The sequence below is a fragment of the Daphnia carinata genome, chromosome 7 (genome assembly GCF_022539665.2).
Source record: "Daphnia carinata strain CSIRO-1 chromosome 7, CSIRO_AGI_Dcar_HiC_V3, whole genome shotgun sequence".
Taxonomy (NCBI): domain Eukaryota; kingdom Metazoa; phylum Arthropoda; class Branchiopoda; order Diplostraca; family Daphniidae; genus Daphnia; species Daphnia carinata.
The window spans coordinates 3,465,534-3,485,485 of NC_081337.1; the positions used below are offsets into that span (position 1 = coordinate 3,465,534).

General features: G+C 40.0%; 3 protein-coding genes across 4 annotated transcripts; all 3 read left to right on the forward strand.

Moving 5' to 3' along the window:
• Positions 1–4,677: 4,677 nt before the first annotated feature.
• Positions 4,678–7,284, forward strand: LOC130695579 (pancreas transcription factor 1 subunit alpha-like). The gene is made up of 3 exons (XM_057518742.2): positions 4,678–5,215; positions 5,821–5,956; positions 6,804–7,284. Exons 1-3 carry the CDS (start codon positions 4,778–4,780, stop codon positions 6,986–6,988), a joined length of 759 nt encoding a protein of 252 aa, XP_057374725.1. The 5' UTR covers positions 4,678–4,777; the 3' UTR covers positions 6,989–7,284.
• Positions 7,285–8,231: 947 nt separating this feature from the next.
• LOC130695580 (heme-binding protein 2-like) lies at positions 8,232–9,439 on the forward strand. Its single transcript, XM_057518743.2, has 3 exons — positions 8,232–8,594; positions 8,671–8,993; positions 9,065–9,439. The coding sequence occupies exons 1-3, from the start codon at positions 8,508–8,510 to the stop codon at positions 9,306–9,308; spliced, it is 654 nt and encodes a 217-aa protein (XP_057374726.1). The 5' UTR covers positions 8,232–8,507; the 3' UTR covers positions 9,309–9,439.
• A 191-nt stretch (positions 9,440–9,630) lies between these two features.
• On the forward strand, positions 9,631–12,952 carry LOC130695556 (uncharacterized). Of its 2 annotated transcripts, XM_057518701.1 has the most exons (7): positions 9,631–9,689; positions 9,774–11,092; positions 11,166–11,273; positions 11,541–11,620; positions 11,694–12,004; positions 12,068–12,266; positions 12,328–12,464. In XM_057518701.1, exons 1-6 carry the CDS (start codon positions 9,679–9,681, stop codon positions 12,246–12,248), a joined length of 2,010 nt encoding a protein of 669 aa, XP_057374684.1. In that variant the 5' UTR covers positions 9,631–9,678; the 3' UTR covers positions 12,249–12,266; positions 12,328–12,464. The 2 variants fall into 2 exon arrangements, with proteins under 2 accessions (XP_057374684.1, XP_057374682.1); XM_057518699.2 differs by lacking the exon at positions 12,068–12,266 and having other exon boundaries at positions 9,636–9,689; positions 12,328–12,952.
• Positions 12,953–19,952: the final 7,000 nt, after the last annotated feature.

Below are 19,952 nucleotides of genomic sequence, written 5' to 3' on the forward strand. Positions count from 1 at the left end.
CCACAGTCCCGCACTCTTATATTATTATTCACCCAATCCCAAACCCAACCCCCCCCCACCTGACAGACGACTAACGTCATCTTACATGATCAGAGGCTATATATAATGTTTAAACGTTTTTTTTTATTGTGTGTATTTCATGAAATTTCTACCACCACACCATAACAGCAACAAGCGATGGCCCGCAGCCTTTCGCTATTTAAATAATCATTTTTTTTTTCAAATTTCATGTTGTTTTATTTTGTTTTATTTTTTAATTGCTGTCATCACGCTCCGGATTTATCTCTCTTGGCCCCTGCGCACATTTTTTTTTTTCAAATTATATTATTCCCCTTTATTATAACTAAAAACAAAATCTATACTCTTTAATTCGGTATAGTCAAATCGATCCTGCTGGTCTTTTGTGTGTGTGTGTGTGTGCGTGTTTTTGTTTTCGAAAAGAAAAGAAAGAAAAAAAAAAATATGCGATGCGCGCGTATTTTGAATTTGTTTTATTGCGCGGCACACACAAAACACATTTTTTTTCTTTATTATGGTAATGAAAGAAATTCAAAATGCCGAAAGCCGAAGAAGAACGAAAAAAAAAAAAAAAAACAGGCGCTGAATGGTTTTTAAATTTTCTTTTTTTTTTTTGCTATTCTAATGACGTGATGATTTTTATTTTTCCTTCTTTCTCTTTCTGTGTCTCTTTTCCTTTTTCTTTCACCGTTTGTTTTATAGCGATGTTGCGCCGACGTTCTTGTATATGATGTGTTTAGTGTGTACGCGGGCGGGACAGAACAAGGAGAATGTACAAAAAACATAAACGAAAACACACGACGACACATTTGATTGCTGATGGATATTAAATAGAAAACAAAAACAAAAACAACAAACAAAACAACACTCGTCACTTCATTTTTGCACGTTTGCTAATTTAGCGTCTAGATGTCACGTCGAACGCATCATCCTTTTCAAAAATCGTCTGCTAAAAAAAAACGTAATAGTTAAGTAAACTATTACTAATTTACGTGTCTATGGGCTTGCTGGTTTTAAGTATGGCCGGACGAAAATCGATGACGGGACGGGCGGATGGGAACGCCAACAGCTGAGTCCCTGTTTTTCTTTTAGGAGCCCCATCAGGCCGTAGAGGTTCTGTCTCTCTCTCTCTCTCTCTTTTTTATGCAGTTGCACGCAGCTGACTCACTTCTCACGCGACGACACAATTATTTAAAAAGAAAAACGAATGCAAAAAAAAAGCAAAACAAAAGATGGCCGCAAGACATCTCAGCTGATTTTCACCTGCATTTCGCATTAGCATTTGAAAATGTCAATCGAATTGAAAGCTCAAACGTCGAAATGAGCAAGAGACTGTTGAGGATATCGAGTCCTTTTTTTTTTTTTTTAAATTTCGAGTGGGGGGGTGGGGTTTGAATAGCCACGATAATCTTCGTGTGTGCGGATGCTGAATGTGTTGAAGAGGTACCGCAGAAATTCTATAGCGTCAATATAAATAGAGAGGGAACACCGAGTGGGGGGAGTTCGCTAGAGCAGCTGTTCCATTATATGTAAACTTAAATACGTCTATAAGTAAAAAAAAAAAAGAACGTGAACCTTTTTTTTTTTTTAGAACGCGGTCACCGTTTAACTTCGATTATTCGAAATAAGAAATCAACGAAATGAAATAGAACTTTAAACAAGTGGGGGAGAGAACATTTCAATAGAGAGATCCCCTTGAAGCTGTTTGTTTGAATGAAACTCCCCTCTGGCTGTCAATCACACACACACAAAAAAAAAAAATGAAATCTCCCTCTTTTGTCCGCCATCGAATTTCGAATTAGACGTGTTAGTAACCACTCCCTGCTTTAATTTATTTGCCGCTTATCGATGAGCTCAAACTTTCGATTGCAACGGACCTAACGAACCTCGCCGGCTCCTTTCCAATGTCGATGATAAAAACACAAATCAACGGGCGCTAACAAGTTTGGGCCGCTCCCTAGTTTTTTTGTTTTTTTTGCGCCGTTTTATTCTACACAAAAATATTTTTGGAGATAAGATAATGAGACAAGCGGCTTCACAACTCGTAAGAATTTTTTTTTTTTTATAACAAAAAAGAAAACGTTACGGGCCAAACTAAGATCCGCATTGATCCAATCCTGGATTTATTGCGGTTCAGTAGAGATGGATTCTTATTTTTTTTTTTATCTTTAATCTTAATTCATTTCCCCTCTCCCTTGCATACGAAAAAAAAAAAATTGAATATAATCATAGCACCATGTGAGATCAACATGCATTTATTTTTTGCCGACTTAGATTGATTTTTTTTTTTTTTTTAGATAGCAACTGCAGGCTGTGTTTACTGGCCTAGGCCAAAAAATGATTATCTTCCAAGCTCTACAACGTTGCCAAAGGGGTCGATGATTTGTTTTGTCGTTGCATCGTTTGTAATTTTTTTTTCCTTATGTGTATTTACAGGGCTACATTTGTTTTCAGACAGAGGGGTGACGTAGTGCAATTAATTGTTTGTCCTGACTGGTTAAACAAAAAAGAAAAGGGAAAGGGGGAGGGGGAAACAAAAAGGTGAACTATGTTTCACACCTGGACTGACAACACAAGAGAACAAATTATTTTTGTCACCCCTTCCTTTTCTTTTGCCCGCTGTGACTCACTGGGCACTGAGTTCCACGTCTCTAGAATAGAATGGACGATCAGCAAACATGGCCGCCAACACGAACGTGTTTGTTCCATCTGAATTTATATTGTCATATCCCATACACGTTTTCTTCTTTTGGGGACATTTTTTTGGTTTTAAATAGAGGAGGATGGGGTTAGAAATTTCGAATGATTCGTATAGACAAAAGATCCCCCTGCCCATTGTCACCCTTCAAGCCTAAGGGGAAGAAATGGAGCAGACGAAATTCGAAGGACGAACATCATGCTAGTATTGAAAGTGAATCCAATCAGTCAAGTTCGATCTCGAATCGGTTAAAACCAGTTGAACGGTTTACAAAGATTAGTGTCATTTGCAAGTATCTACAAGATCAATCTGATTACGCAACAACCCCAGAATTCAAAAGGTAATTCATTTTTTTTTCAAGTCCTTTTCAATAGTTAGGGTAGTTTAGTTTGAATGTTCCATCGGTAGGGAATGGGGAGGGGGGGGAGGCGATATCTTGATGATCGTAACAACTTGATCTTATCCGTATAGCCGCTAGTGGCGTTGCGAGCTGTTTCAATGTGAAGCTAATACAAATCGATGAATAGGCGATTGGTTACGCTTCATTCACGACTGTCCCTGCCGGGTGCTGGAACACACACGTGTTTTTTTTCCCCTTCCCAAAAATTGCAGCCACCACTTGGGGGTCTTTTCTGCCTTGTAATTTCTCCTTCAATAAGAATCTAAACAAAAAAGATCTCCCCTCCTCCAAAATATGATAATCAAAATGGCGACGGAACAGAGAGGTGAGATGATGTTGTTTCCTACATTGCTGATTTCATTCGTCACGGCGGTCCCCCTTTTTTTATTTTTACGTGTACCACCACAGCCATCGACGGGGTTCATCAAGGACCAGCACAAAAGAGTCATCTGCGTTTTTCTTTTTACGAGAGGGTGAGAGTGTATATATATTCTCACTTGACACGCCTATCAATGGCGGCGTTTGTCTTCGCCCATTAGATATGCAACGATGGCTGCTGTGTGCGTTACACACACGCACAAATTGCATAGACACTTCATATCCAGAGGGGCTTCGACGTGTGCTGTTTTGTTCCATTCTTTTGGATGGTTTGGAGAAAAAAAAAAAAAAAAAAAAGAACCAATCCATAGGTTCGATGACGTGCGTTGATTTCAAAGTGAGGATGAGATCATCATTACCTTTTTTTTTTTCTTCAAATGATTTCGTTTAAAGTTCTGACAAATGGAAGTTTCGCATTCTTTTCTTTAAAAATGAACTGTATAAAAAAAGAGAATGTTATTGCGGATTGAAAACAAGATGAAGTGGGGACTCTGGGAACATGTTTGAATAGTTTAGAAAATGGAAAGCCATTTTTCTTTTTTTTTTTTTAGACGGTTCAATTTGCATACCGTCATCTCTCGATTATATACACTGTTATGTATCACTTTGACCTTCGTTTAACTCTTTCGTTCATCAACAACAACTGACCTCTGGGGAAAAGCACGAAAGTGGTAACGCACGCCATCGTAATCGATTTTGAAATCTTCCATTTTAAATTTAAAAAAATTCAATTTAAGCGGAGGGTGCAACATTGCCGTTGAATGATTGGCCGATAGACGTCGACACGGGGCCATCACGAATGTCACGGTGATTGGTTGGCGTCGCGGCGCACGCTCTCTACTGTGTCACAACATTCACGCCCCACCAGCCCACCGTGTGTGTGTGTGTGCTCTACTTTGTGTGTCGGTCTCCAGCTTTCAAAGGTCCCGCCCCAAAAAATTCACCTCCTCCCCTCTATTGAATATGAGCTGGCGGGGGAGGTGGATAGTCGGGATACACTAAACGCGTGTGTGTGTGTATGTCCTTTTTTTTTTTTTGATAGATAATGTCATTTTTCCTGAACACAAATATGAGAGGAGGAGTAGAAGCAGTTCGGAACGACGTCCGGCATTTAAGGGCCTGTTTGCCCGGCACGTGCCAGTCACACTCCAGCCATTGACACCGTTAGTCGGTATAGATTTAAAATCCCACAACCGGAGACTTGCTCCCCTCCCCCTCCTTTCACTTAACCACCTACACACCCTAAGACGTTAGATCGGTTACAAACACAATCCGCGTGAAAAATGAATTCGCATTTCGATTTGGAATCGGTCAATCGACAGTTTTTGATTGAGTCGTCTGCGTCGCATTGCCTGGCCGATTTCGCCGCCGATTCTTCGACGTTCTACGACGAATCGTGCGGCACTCATTCGCCGTCGGACGATTCCGAATTGATGAGCGGCAGCGACGCCGAGTCTGTTTATTCATCTTCGCCGGAGCACCGGAGCAGCGACAGCGGGAACGGGGGTCACTCGTCGTCGGGCCGAGCGTCGAATTCTAACGGCGTCGGTAGCAGTAGCAGCCGCTCGTGGCGTCGCAAACGACGCTGCGGCCATCAACAGGTTCACCAGCGTCAAGCGGCCAATTTGCGTGAGCGTCGCCGCATGCAGTCGATCAACGACGCCTTTGAAGGCCTACGCACTCACATCCCGACGTTGCCCTACGAAAAACGGCTGTCCAAGGTGACGTTTGATTTGATTGCATTTTAATTTCTTTTTATGGGAAGAGGTTGCGCATTCCGCGTTGTTGCGTAACAGGCGCCGCTTTGGCGTCGCCTGATAAGCGCGCCGCAATCTTTGAACGATCGGGGGCTACGGTAAACGGGACGCGATCAGTTGGTCTGATCGTTTGGCGGTGACCTTGTTTGAAATGTATATATAAAGAAAAAACGAATCTTTTGTTTGACTCGTATGTCGTTTGTCGGGAGATAATACGGAAGCTATGCGGCCCTACGTTACCTTTTCGTGGCTTGATAATCTATCCCTGTTGGGTTTTTTTTTTCTGTTTGTGCCACTGGTTCTTCGCACTGATTGGGAGGAAAACATTTTTTTTTTTTTTTGAAGGGGCGGCTTCGGGCCTCCGTGTATAGTTTACCGACAATGATTGACCCTTGTCACGCGGTAGCTGCTGCAAACAGAAGGCTTCTTTAAACGTTTGACTTTGGCTTTTGAAATATGTTTTTTTTTTTTGTTTAGTTTTAAATCTCTATTTGGAAATGTGTGTAAGCATTTTTTCTTTGTCTGTGTTAGTTGTTAATTTTCGGCTTGTTTTGCATATACCTGTAAAGGTGGACACGCTGCGTTTGGCGATTGGCTACATCAGCTTTCTGGCCGAATTAGTGGCCAACGACCGACACCCGGCCGACGTCCTCCAGAACGCCGTACCTGAGCCACCCAAAAAGATCTTTATTAGCTCCACTAAAGGTAAGCCATTCATCCTCTTGTTTTTTCTCCTACCTTATTTTGCTTCCTGTCACGTCCCCCTGCTGTTCCCGACGTCAAACAGGTTATTTTTCGTTTTCTTTTTTTTTTTTTTTTTTTTTTTTTTTTACACGGAACACTCATTCATCTAGTCGCTGTGGAAAGTCGAGAGTAAATTTTGGGAATGCTAAACGGGCCATCGGTTTCATCGAATGAACTCAAATGCGTTAGGTTAAGTGGGGTAATCCAAGTTTCGTCAAAATGGATGCGCGTAGCGGTTATGATGCAGGTGTGTCTTATTCATGCGAGTCCTCGACAAGAAGAGCAGCTCTCAAAAACCCAATCAAAATGAATGTCCCCCCTTTTTTTTTTATTTATTTATTTTTTTTTTTTTGTGTGTGTGTGTGTGGGGTTACTATTGTCAACGATGGCCGTCCGTGGATGATGAAAAGAAACGTTGGGGGGGACTTTGACAAAATATGCACACACATACATACACAAAAAAACACAACAAAACGAGGGGAATGGAGAGCAAAGACTCCATTGAGAGAACAATAGATTTTTTTTTTTTTTGAAGCGGCCATCATCGTTTCCGGATGGTCATCCTCGAAATGCACGCGCACATAAATATATTAGCCTACGTGCTCGTCCCCGTCACTTGGTCTCTATCTCATCGTTCTCTAACGGGGAATTCGCTTAAACACCTGGCGGCTAAAAACTAAATCATTTTAAAACTGCCTTAGCGCACATTTTCTTTCTTTTTTTTTGGATTAATTTGCCATCTTTTTAAATCTAATTCTGACGGCGATTCGAAATGTCTTTTTTTTTTTATTTGTGCGGGTTAAAGCAGATGTGCAACATCATGGCGTAGCGTCTGTGGCGTCAGTCCATTCAATATCATGGTCTTCGGAGAAGGAAAATGCTAACGCTACGCATCCGGGTGGCGTCATGGTGGCCAAATTGTGGACGCCAGAAGATCCGCGTTCTCTCCGCTCTCATCAAGATAGCGCCGGACCGTTTGGCCAGGCCAACTGAATCAACCTTTTTTTTTTTTTTTCACAAAATCATAATAATATTCCTGTTGTTGTTTATTCACTACACGCTCCTTTTTCGTATACCTTTTTTTTTCGGCAAAACAATTCCATCACCCCTGTATAGCCGCCGGTTCTTTATTATTTGACGTTTCGTTTTTTTTTAAATTAAGTTGGCCCTGAGTTTGTGCAATTTCGGCAACACCTCTAGTCACACACGATCGAGTATCTTATACCCTTTTAAAAAAAAAGCTCCCCAAAGATATGAATCCGCATGTTAGAAGACAAAATTTGCTGTGCGTGTAAATATATATTTAGACCATTCAAGATGAAATGATTTATCGGATCTCATTTCAAAACGACCGTCCGATGTATTCGCTTAAGCATCACCGGAGAGGATTACGTGTGACGACGATGAATCTACTTTAGGGGGAGCAACTCACAAACCCCATTGGATGGTGCACAAGGATCGATCCTTTTTTTTCCGACGCAGAAGTGCCAGGTGTTGAGATTCTCACGGGCTCTTTGTCAATAGTTCTCGAGCCTCTTTCAGCTTGCTTTAAGCGCTTTATGTCTGGAGATATATATATATTTTTAATGTTTATTTCTTCTTCTTTGCAGAGAAACTTGGAACGTTCTAGACACGGTTCACGCTCACCTTCGTTTAAACTTTTCTTTTCCAAATTTTTTTTTTTATTCCAAGGTCTACATCTATTTATTAATGCATGTTTTTCTTTTAACTGGCAGATTTTTCCTTTTGCCGTGCGTTACCATGGCAAACTCACGATGTTCTGCATAAGGTAGACATCTATCGATAAAAATCCGAACTTGATGCAGAAAACGGAGAAGAAAGAATCGAAGGATCGATCGTTTTGATTGATCCGTCTGTTTTGGTTCGTCGTCGGTCGTGATCGATGCTTTTATTTCGTTAGACTTTTTTTTTCTTTCTCTTAAAAGCTTTTGAGTCGACTACCTAACACGTCTGTCCCCCCAGCTGGAGCCGAGATGTTCCATCACAAAGGCCCCTCTCGCAAAATCGAGATCAAGATGCAACGATCGATCTGTCCTTTCTCCTAATATTAATTGATTTTCGCGTGTTCTCGTCAACACGATGGTTCGTGACATCACATCATTTCGTTAATGAGCGGCCAGTCTCTGTTGTAGTGCAGCTCCCCCACTCCATAATGAAGGAATAACAGTTGACGAAGAATTTATTATTCTTGCATGATGACGACTGTGTTTCTTTTCATTATGAAGTTGACGAACGTGAGACGAGACGGCGCATGCCCCGCTCGACCAAAATAGGTTTTAGAGGATGGCATCAATCTGTTGACACAGCGAACTGGATTGCCGTTGCCACGGTAGCCGGCCCGAAAAGGACACGGGACAGACGGCCGTGCATCAATTACCCATTGCCCGCGTGTCTCTCGCTCTGCGTTATGCCGCAAAAACAGAGCTTTTCATTGTAAGAGACGGTAGCAGTTTTGCATTGTCCCGATTTCGTGTCGTGTCCGCACTTCATCATGTCCAGCCTCTTTGAGCGAATTAAAAGCGCCATTCCGAAAGACGGGCTGCAAATCGCATCCTACAAAGTCATCCGCCAGATCCAGGTAGTTTTGATTTGTTTTAAGCATTTGGCTATTTGCATTTTTGATGGCCATGATCTTTTAAATTGATATTCCTTAGGATTATGAGGAAAGAATTTATCCGCCCCAAATATGGGTCAGGACTCAGATGAAAAGCACTTCGAGAGAGGATTGCACTTATCCGATGTTTTGGAAACTGTTCAATTACATTTCGGGGCAAAACGAACGGCAAGAAAAAATCCCAATGACTGCGCCCGTCTCCGTGCTGATTGAGCCGGACGATCCGTCTGAAGTGGCTGATCATCCGCAAAGCACGTTCACGATGGCCTTTTACATTCCTGCACCGTTCGACGAGGATCCTCCGCAACCCGTCGACCCTAGCGTGTCGATTGAACATCGACCCGAAATCAGAGTTCTCGTCAGGTATATTTTTTGCAACCGCAATCCTTTTTTTCAATCGATTTGAAATCGATTTTTTTTTTGTTTGGGCATAGAACTTATGGGGGTTTCAGTAACGACCGCATAGACCAAGAAGAGCGTTGCCACCTGCTCGCCTCGCTAACTGCCGAGGACAAAGAAATGGTGCAAGACCAACTGAATCAACCGGGCGGAGGCGTTTATTATTGCGCTGGTTACGATCCGCCTCTGAAACTCTTTTTCCGACGCAACGAAATTTGGCTACCTATCCAAGGGCAATGCGATAGCTCCGACGGATCGACTCTTTCCCCCCTTAATTAAGCAATAGATTAATAAGTCTACGTCGACGATGGTCGTGACATTGAGCGAAAGCTGCAAAAAAATTAAACAATTTATTTAAATTTCCCTCCTCCGCTAACATGCCGTGTGTCCGTAACATTCTCTACGTGTTTACAATACAGTCTGCACAGTACACGACTCTCTGTTCTGCTCGATGCAAATCGAACGCAGTAACGAGATCTTGAGTTATCTTTGATCTTTGCCACATGCTCGTGAACTGTGGTAAGCAATAGCTTGCGTGTTTGCTTGTCTCCAATAACATGTATCGATCAAGATTCGTCGTATTGGTGTCAGTTGGGTTTGAGTCGTCCCAACTAGCTGGTATCGATACGATATCCTTGAGTACGCGACGATGGATTCAAAGTAAGTGGCGACCCTTCTTTTTGTTTTATTGGTAGACCCGCATGATTGAAGGTAAAACACTGATGTATTTTTACCACTATACAGACAGGCTGTTGTTCTGTTTTTTTCTCTCATCATTATCGAGTCCCTGGCTTTAAATCTTGAAGATTGCAACAAGCCAAATGCCGGCTTTCCAATTGTCTTCGATACCGTGTCACTTGGCGATTTCCACATGCGCACCTACGAGAAAGCGATGGCATCTTCAGCCTCCCGATTCTACTTCGCTCCGTTGGCTTTGCTGGAACATACGAGCGCCTCGAGTGGGCGTAATAATTTGACCGGTGAGAACCAGTTGGTGTTCCGCGTTGAGATGTGGAATGATGAGCTGCACTACATCGTGAAAGACCATTTGAGCAACATTACTGGTCTATCTATGGCGGAGAATAGAGTAAATATACTACCGTTTGAAAAGGTTTCTCTACGATGTCAACGATGCAGCCCGGCGCGTTCGGACAGCCGCTGGCGATCTTTTTCGCAAAGTCCCAAACACATGGAATTCCGAATGGTTTGTACGACATTGGAAGAGTGTCACAATCTTCGGGAGCAGATGATTCATCATCCCGAGCAGTTCTCTTCGCATTTGATGCTATTTTTCCGAATGGAGGGTAACAAAGACTCTATACGGCGTAAATCTGCGTCGGTCACCAGCGAACACATTTGGAACGGACCAATCATGTTGGATTTGAATAGAAGATTTTCTAATTCTTCTTTTGCCTTGGTGACTTCGCATGATCGTGGAAGGATCGTGTCGGAGACTTTGGAGAATGTCTTGGCTGACGTTGAGATTTCATTGGAGAGTGCCGAAGATTTGGCCATCGAGCCAGAGGATGAACTTCGTTTGAGAAAAATGATGGAGAATGTCCTGTTTGAAAATTACATAATCCCACTGGAGGATGATAGCGAATCTGCATGGAACTCCCTCTACTGGGATTATGAGAACGTTGGACTGGACGTGAGGCCCGACATTATGGCTAGAAAACTCAACAAGTTGTACCAAAACGTAGAAGAGAAAGATCGCAAATGGATTATTGAACAATTTAGCCATGGACCAGGTCTTTCGTCAACGAAAACAATACTCAGCGATGAAACTTCTCTTGCTTTAGCCAATATTTTTCAAACAATACCGACGCATATCGGTAGTAGACTTCTGAGCAGCCAACGGAATATTCAATGGGACGGACATAAATTTCTGCCCAAAGTGACGAAATTATTCAGGATTAACTTGGATAAGCTCAGACACAGTTTCAAGCCCGTGAGAAACGTTCCAGTCAAGTATTCAGTCATCGATTTGCGACTGGATCTGAACGTTCAACCGGCCATGTCACGGATTAATTTCGAGAGACAGCCTCAAATTCCTGAATTTCGTAATGTGTTTAAAATTTGTTTCTAAATTAAGTTTCCTATTAGCAAACAAACAGATTCTCTATTACAATCTAGGCACTGCTAGAAAAGGAAATGAAGAAATGCAAACTACAGTGAAACCAGATGAACGGCTGCTTACAAGTGACACAACCGGAAATGAATCGAGCCCTGGAGTGCTGCAAGGTAGGGCATTTTTATCACTAGTTGCTGCATCAGCTGATAGTAACTTGATGTTTGGTTCACTTGGCAACCGTTGCTATGCGGGCAAAGTGTGTAAATAAATGTTGGCTTACATAATTTTCAAATCGTGACATCGCTTATTGAGACAACGGTGTATGAAACTTTACAGCTATTGACTCATTTCCTGCCGCGTTTCGTGTCTAACTCTTGTTTTAACCTTGTCTGAGAAAGAAATTTAGTTTTGTCTGTCTTTTGCCATGGCACTGTCAGGTCTCTTTCAAACCATTCGTGGAGCCATTACCGGCGGAGGCATAGAGACTGCCCCGTACACTGTGATTAGACAAGAAAAGGTGCATCACGCTTTTTATTATATAACTGGACATACTTTTAATCTAACTTTGGTCAATTAAATGTCATTAACAGGAATATGAAGAGAGGCTTTATCCAGCTCAGAAATGGGTGAGAACCCAGATGAAGAACATATCTAAAGATGGTGCTTCTTCTGCCATGTTCTGGAAACTATTCAACTACATTTCAGGCCAGAATGCGAAGCAAACCAAAATTCCGATGACAGCTCCCGTGACTGTTTTTATTGAACCTGGATCTGGGCCCAATTGCGAAAGCACTTTCACTATGGCATTTTATGTGCCTTCTGGATTCCAGGAAGATACACCAGAGCCAACTGCAGATGATGTGTCCATTGAAGAACGTCCAGAATTCAAGGTTTTAGCCAGGTAACCAGCACATTTCTATTAGCTGGTAGCTTCCTTCTGAAAGTGTTCTTATTCTACATTTAGAGTATTTCAAGGCCCTACTGATGATACAGCTTTTGTGGAGCAGGCAGTTCATTTTGGGGAATTAATTCAGTCAAATAAGGAAACTGGGGTTGTTTTTGATACTTATTTCTTTGTGCAATATTATAATGGAAATCCTGGTTCCGCTGAGATCAATGAGATATGGTTCAAGAAATCCGACTAACTCAACTAATATTTTAGTGTGTATTACGATACTCCCTTTTTAAGTGTGTGATAAGACTAACGATGAAATTCTCTATTAGGACTTATGGAGGCTTTTCGAACGACCGCGTCACCAAACAAGAGCACATCAACCTTTTCACTTCCCTATCCGAGGACGACAAACAACTAGTAGATCAGTTTGCACCATATTATTACGCCGGTTACGATCCCCCATTCAAACTATTTTTCCGTCACAACGAAGTATGGATGAATAGCTTCAAACATCGCTTGCAAATAGATGCGGAACTCGAGCAGCAGGCTATCATACCGCCCAATTCTTGCAATGGAGTCAATCCACCAGAAAACTGAATTACAAGAGCCTTCGAAATTTGTTAAAATTTATCCTTTGCTTATGTTCCTTGACATAGGGAAAAATTATTTTCGGCCACAACCATTATATTTTTTTATTTGACTTATGGCCATTCTTGTGCCCATTATAGCCTTCCCACTTTTGTCAAAATCGGCCAAAAACGAAATCACTTGAAATTAATCAAAAATCACACTGCATAATCAGAATTGAGCGCCGATTCTGATTAAGTGATTTCTTCTCCCGTCAAACGAACTGTTTTTGAAATACACGGAAATAATGTGCAGTAGGCGCATCAGCTTTAGGTTATGGTTTTTTACGTTTGTTTGAAAAAATATAAGTCTGTTGGAAAAATAGAACTTAATTTTTACGCTTTTAATTTGATTCCCGATCGAAATGATGTATTTTAAGCTAACTTTTAAATTTACCCATATCCGAAAATAAGCCCAACAAAAATAAGCCCGACAATAAAAGCCCGGCCTTAAGTTTTTGACGTTTTATTGAAAAACTATAAGGCTCATTGAAAACTAAATCTTATTTTCCTGATTAGCATTTCATTCTGCATTGAAATCATTTATTTCAAACTATATTTAAAATTTGGCCAAAAATGAAAAAGTGGGAAGGCTATAGCCAGACTTGCCGTCCGATTATTTCTTGAGCGATTATCGGTAGCCGTCGATAGTCGCAAAAAAAATGATCGCCGATCATTCGTCTGTTGAAAAATTTTGAACGGCGATCAAATTTCTTAGCGCTTGTTTTTCCGATTATTTTTAGGCGCCATTTAGCAGTTATGGCAGTCCGTTTTAACCCCCCCCCCCAAAAAAAATCGCACTTTTTCCTTTTTACCTCCTCAGCCATCTAGCGTCGTCTACCTAACTACATAAATTCGTAATGATAGCAGCTAGTTAGGACGACGGCAGCTAGTATACACACACGGACAGCAGCAGGTAATGGTTATGAATAGACTTGACGGTAATTATTGATCAATTATGATTTATCGTGGTGTCATAATTAATTTTAATAGAATCTCAGTGATAAAATTAATTTTTAGAAATTATTTCTGTTGAAGAAGTTGTGCTTCAAGAGAAGTTTAATGAGCAAGTTGGTGAACCCGGTCAGGTACTTAAACTTTTTAAGTAAACATTCAAAACAAGTGTATAAGTTTAACATGTAATTATTTATTCTTTAGTCATTCAATCTACTGGGATTGTTATCGGCTTCGAACTTGGAGGAATCAAACAACTGATCAATTGTTTTACAGTAAGCTCAACAAACTTGCCAGTGTGACACATTTTCTTTCTTTTCATAGCTCAATGATTGTAGTGAATTTGAAAAGGATTCGCGTTGTGGCCGGTCATCCCAGATGTAAGAAAGGTTGGCAGCAAAGGTGTAAATTTTCATGATTCGACAATCACATTCCAAGTTGAGGTGGGGGTGTGTTTATTATTATATTTATCTTGACTTGACAATAAGTGAAATGATTGCCTAATTACGAATGACAGCTTGTCTGAAAGTTTACTTTAAACATAATACTTTCACATAAACGAAACAGCTAATATTTTCCTTGTTTGTTGTCACTTTGCTATTTGGTTGTCTAATTGGAATTTTAGTTCTGAAATTCAGGTTTGATGTTGCAGGTGTTACATTAATGGACTAGGTTCTTATTCACTAACATTTCAAGGACCACTTCTTAAAATTTACTTGTAAGTAAAAATGAAGCTTTTACATAATTATGTATTCTCTATGTACACTCTTTCCTATTCAATAGGAAAGGATTTTGTTCATTCTGGGAATGTATCAACGTTGGAAGCTCCAATGGGACGTATCGTGTGTTGTACATGATATATCAAGTATGTTATCATTTCCAGTTGTCTCTTCCGAAGCTTCTCTCAGAAGAATATGCTAAGCAATCAATTCACGAATCATATAAGGTATGAAATATATATATGAAACAAGAGTTTTTATGCTTAATGGAGTTTTACTATCTTACTATAGATTAATAATGAATTTTGATCTGAAAAGGTTCCTTGTTTGGGGCAACAAACTGAATGAAGTATTATGATTGGATACACTACATGGAATTTCCATACTTTATTCGCATTCTCATTTAAAACCGGTATTAAATATTTAAAAAATTAAAGTGCATATCTGGGCTCCCTTCCTTTCCGTAGCCCCGTTTCCCCTTGACTCGTAATAAGCCCGTAGGGGGTCATGCCCCTACTGTACGGTATATATAAAAATAACATATACCGAGGTTTGGAGGGCTCTGGCCGGAAAGGGGACGTGGGGGTCCGCTTAGTCCGATGATGTGTTCACGGAGGGCGAGGTGGCTACCCGCAAATCCGAATTAAAGGTTAATCGCTCCTGTAAAAATGTTCCAAATCTTCGGCTCTTCTTCCGGCTTCTCTCAGCCAACCACCGGGTAATCTCCCCGGTGGGTCAACAAGGCAGTGTCTCCCCCTGCCTGGGTTGACGGCAACTTTTGAAAGGGCAATTTTGCCTTTTTAAAGTTGCAAAAATAATTGTAATGTATATGCCATTATGGCAATCCGTTTTACATAAAAAAAAAAAAAAAAATGGCCGAAAAAAAAAATCGTATTTTTTTCTCTTTTTTCTACCCGTAGCCATCTATCAGTCGGTTTCGTTATTACAGGCATGTAAGCAATTTCAGTTAATTGTATCCCATTAGCAGTTAATTGAGTAGCGTGGCTGGAGAACAACGCGTGTCTGGAGGATCAATTGAAAAATGGATAAGATAATAAAACAAAAAAATGGTAAGTATAAACATTATTATATTGGTTTTCAATTATTAATTATTGTTTATTAGATCAAATTATGAAGCTGCGGGCCTAGTTATTGGAACAACACAAAATATTAGATAACAACAAAGCTAAGGATCGTAGGCCTAATACGTAATGATTCTATTTATTTGCTTTTATTCATTCGTGTTTTGTAGCTCAAATTTTTGAGTCTACAAGCTCAGCTAGGGGAAAAAAAAACAAATTGGAATGGAACTGTTCCCAAACAGTGAAGGAGGTTTTTCAAAACTCATCCCTAACTGAACATGAGGATGAATTGGCATTAGGTGAACACAGCCACGTACCTAAACTTTTCAAATAAGAATACAAAATAAGTATAGAATTTTAACAAACAATTATTTATTGTTTAGTTATTCAGTCTATTACCTGACAGTGTGTTAAAGTTAGATTCTGTTAGTGCTGCTCTAAAAGGATTGTTAGTAATAAGTCCATGCAGCGAAGGAAGTGTACAATTGTGGGACCGTATTTGGGCTGAAAATGGGTGTGGTATGGAAACCCAGAAATAGCACGAGTTCAACATAAAACAGGAATTAGGTACTTTTCGGTTTTTTGTCTATCGAAAAAGTATTTTTAATGTATTATTTTGCATTCACAGATTTTAACGGGGGATCAAATCAAGTCTGGAAGTGTTACAGGATGGAAGAGTGAGACTACAGATGAAAAAACACAGAGTGCATTACCGTAAGGTGTGAGGTAAATTAATAGAGTAATGCAAATTGCCTAATGAGAAGTACCATCTTGTGTTAATGAATCCAGTACAACAGCAATCCTTTATAGTTCTGTCACAGCTAGAAGCCTCAAATAATTCTGCTTCTCTGTCTAAAGAACAACTTGTCCTTTACGTTCAGAGTGTTGGGGAAACTGGGTACTTAAATGGCCCTAAAGATGTTTTAATTTTGCTGCTATTGCAGAGATGAACATCATACATGGACTCTTTAGGTATGAAAGGATTTTTCTTCAAATAATTTTGAATTTATGACGAAGAATTTCTCCTCCTTTTGCCAACCAGGTCTTATCTACCAAACAAAAATTTATCCAGTAGGAAAGGATTTTCATGTACTGGGAACACAACTATCAACAATGCAACATTCTACAGGTGCCAGTTTATCATTCAAGAGCCTTATACAATGAAGTTAATCTGCAATTTGTATGTCCTTTCCCAAGCTTCCACCAGAAGTTGAATCTATGAGTCATGTAAGTTCAATGATCAACAATTGATGTGTCTAATGGTGTTGTTTTTCTTTTCTCAATATAGGTTAATAGTAACATTGGATCTGAAAAGATTCTTAGTTGGGGCAAGACACTGAATAAATTGTATTGATTGGATGGATGACATGACATTGCTATACTTAATTCGGATTCCCCAGACGGTATTTGATATTAAAAAAATTGAAGTGCATATCTGGGCTCCCTTCTTTTCTGAAGCCCCGTTTCCCCTTGACTCATAATAAGCCCGTAGGGGGTCATGCCCCTACTGTACGGTATATATAAAAACAACATATACCGAGGTTTGGAGGGCTCTGGCCGGAAAGGGGACGTGGGGTGCTGCTTAGTCCGATGATGTGTTCACGGAGGGTGACGTGGCTGCCCACAAATCCGAACTAAAGGTTAATCGCTCCTGTAAAAATGTTCCAAATCTTCAGCTCTTCTTCCGGCTTCTCTTAGCCAATCACCGGGTAATCTCCCCGGTGGGTCAACAAGGCAGTGTCTCCCCCTGCCTGGGTTGACGGCAACTTTTGAAAGGGCGATTTTGCCTTTTTAAAGTTGCAAAAATTATTGTAATGTGCAGAGAATTGTCAATAAAATTTTTTTTTATAAAATATTTTTTGCAAAATTTTTTCTTTTATTGTCTATGTTCGCTGTGTTCACACATTACATTAGTCAACTTTTTTTTTATTTAGCTCGCTCAATTCACCTTTATTGTTTTTGCCTCCTGTGATGGAAAGCATTGTTTCCATTGGTTTATCGTTCATCTATAAGTATTCAATTATTATTTTTTACACTTTTTGAATTCTTCATCTTAGATTCAACGAACAACGTGTAGTACCAGCAATTTTTCTGAAGTAATTTTGTATTTGTATTTTGTTTTACTCGTATGGGAACCGATCCCCAGACTTTCAGCGTGCAACGCCGATGCTCTAACATTGAGCCACGAGATATATCTATTCATTGTATTATCGCATATCATATGTTTTCGTCTAGGATGTTAATGCAGTCTTTCACAACTATATGGTTATCTTTCTATTGCATTCATACGGTCAATAGCCCTGTGGTAGAGCCTTTAGCTGTGATACCTGTTACCCTGAGTTCAAACCTCAGTAGATGTTTAGAAATGAAGCATTAGCATTTCAATTGTAGTGTAAATGCATGTCCGCAAGTGACTAGAAAAAAACCAAATTGATATCATATGATTTATGGCTCATTGGTAGAGCATCGGCGCGGCCAAACAGCCTAGGTTCGATCCCTGGACAATAATTGAATGCTTGCTAAGTAAAAAAAATGTGTAAACACAGCGAACATAGACAATAAAAGAAACAAATTTTGCAGAAAATATTTTATAAAAAAATTTTTATTGACAATTCTCTGCACATTACAATTATTTTTGCAACTTTAAAAAGGCATAATAGCCCTTTCAAAAGTTGCCGTCAACCCAGGCAGGGGGAGACAATGCCTTGTTGACCCACCGGGGAGATTACCCGGTGATTGGCTAAGAGAAGCCGGAAGAAGAGCTGAAGATTTGGAACATTTTTACAGGAGCGATTAACCTTTAGTTCGGATTTGTGGGCAGCCACGTCACCCTCCGTGAACACATCATCGGACTAAGCAGCACCCCACGTCCCCTTTCCGGCCAGAGCCCTCCAAACCTCGGTATATGTTGTTTTTATATATACCGTACAGTAGGGGCATGACCCCCTACGGGCTTATTATGAGTCAAGGGGAAACGGGGCTTCAGAAAAGAAGGGAGCCCAGATATGCACTTCAATTTTTTTAATATCAAATACCGTCTGGGGAATCCGAATTAAGTATAGCAATGTCATGTCATCCATCCAATCAATACAATTTATTCAGTGTCTTGCCCCAACTAAGAATCTTTTCAGATCCAATGTTACTATTAACCTATATTGAGAAAAGAAAAACAACACCATTAGACACATCAATTGTTGATCATTGAACTTACATGACTCATAGATTCAACTTCTGGTGGAAGCTTGGGAAAGGACATACAAATTGCAGATTAACTTCATTGTATAAGGCTCTTGAATGATAAACTGGCACCTGTAGAATGTTGCATTGTTGATAGTTGTGTTCCCAGTACATGAAAATCCTTTCCTACTGGATAAATTTTTGTTTGGTAGATAAGACCTGGTTGGCAAAAAGGAGGAGAAATTCTTCGTCATAAATTCAAAATTATTTGAAGAAAAATCCTTTCATACCTAAAGAGTCCATGTATGATGTTCATCTCTGCAATAGCAGCAAAATTAAAACATCTTTAGGGCCATTTAAGTACCCAGTTTCCCCAACACTCTGAACGTAAAGGACAAGTTGTTCTTTAGACAGAGAAGCAGAATTATTTGAGGCTTCTAGCTGTGACAGAACTATAAAGGACTGCTGTTGTACTGGATTCATTAACACAAGATGGTACTTCTCATTAGGCAATTTGCATTACTCTATTAATTTACCTCACACCTTACGGTAATGCACTCTCAGTGTTTTTCAACTGTAGGCTCGCTCTTCTATCCTGTAACACTTCCAGACTTGACTTGATCCCCCACTAAAATTCTGTGAAGGCAAAATAATAGCATTAAAAATACTTTTTCGATAGACAAAAAACCGAAAAGTACCTAATTCATGTTTTATGTTGAACTCGTGCTATTTCTGGGTTTCCATACCACACCCATTTTCAGCCCAAATACGGTCCCACAATTGTACACTTCCTTCGCTGCATGGACTTATTACTAACAATCCTTTTAGTGCAGCACTAACAGAATCTAACTTTAACACACTGTCAGGTAATAGACTGAATAACTAAACAATAAATAATTGTTTGTTAAAATTCTATACTTATTTTGTATTCTTATTTGAAAAGTTTAGGTACGTAGCTGTGTTCACCTAATGCCAATTCATCCTCATGTTCAGTTAGGGATGAGTTTTGAAAAACCTCCTTCACTGTTTGGGAACAGTTCCGTTCCAATTTGTTTTTTTTCCCCTAGCTGAGCTTGTAGACTCAAAAATTTGAGCTACAAAACACAAATGAATAAAAGCAAATAAATAGAATCATTACGTATTAGGCCTACGATCCTTAGCTTTGTTGTTATCTAATATTTTGTGTTGTTCCAATAACTGGGCCCGCAGCTTCATAATTTGATCTAATAAACAATAATTAATAATTGAAAACCAATATAATAATGTTTATACTTACCATTTTGTTGTTTTATTATCTTATCCATTTTTCAATTGCTCCTCCAGCCACGCAGTTTTCTCCAGCCACGCTGTTCAATTAAATGCAAATGGCATACAATTAACTGAAATTGCATACATA

Excerpts from the sequence above, each read along its gene's own strand:
- LOC130695579 (XM_057518742.2), top strand. The coding sequence starts at position 4,778 with ATGAATTCGCATTTCGATTTGGAATCGGTCAATCGACAGTTTTTGATT. Across the intron at positions 5,216-5,820 it reads ACGAAAAACGGCTGTCCAAG|GTGGACACGCTGCGTTTGGC; the intron begins GTGACGTTTGAT and ends ATACCTGTAAAG. Across the intron at positions 5,957-6,803 it reads CTTTATTAGCTCCACTAAAG|ATGTGCAACATCATGGCGTA; the intron begins GTAAGCCATTCA and ends GGGTTAAAGCAG.
- LOC130695556 (XM_057518699.2), top strand. Across the intron at positions 11,093-11,165 it reads GCCTCAAATTCCTGAATTTC|GCACTGCTAGAAAAGGAAAT; the intron begins GTAATGTGTTTA and ends ATTACAATCTAG. Across the intron at positions 11,621-11,693 it reads CTGTGATTAGACAAGAAAAG|GAATATGAAGAGAGGCTTTA; the intron begins GTGCATCACGCT and ends TGTCATTAACAG.
- LOC130695580 (XM_057518743.2), top strand. The coding sequence starts at position 8,508 with ATGTCCAGCCTCTTTGAGCGAATTAAAAGCGCCATTCCGAAAGACGGG. Across the intron at positions 8,595-8,670 it reads AAGTCATCCGCCAGATCCAG|GATTATGAGGAAAGAATTTA; the intron begins GTAGTTTTGATT and ends GATATTCCTTAG. Across the intron at positions 8,994-9,064 it reads GAAATCAGAGTTCTCGTCAG|AACTTATGGGGGTTTCAGTA; the intron begins GTATATTTTTTG and ends GTTTGGGCATAG.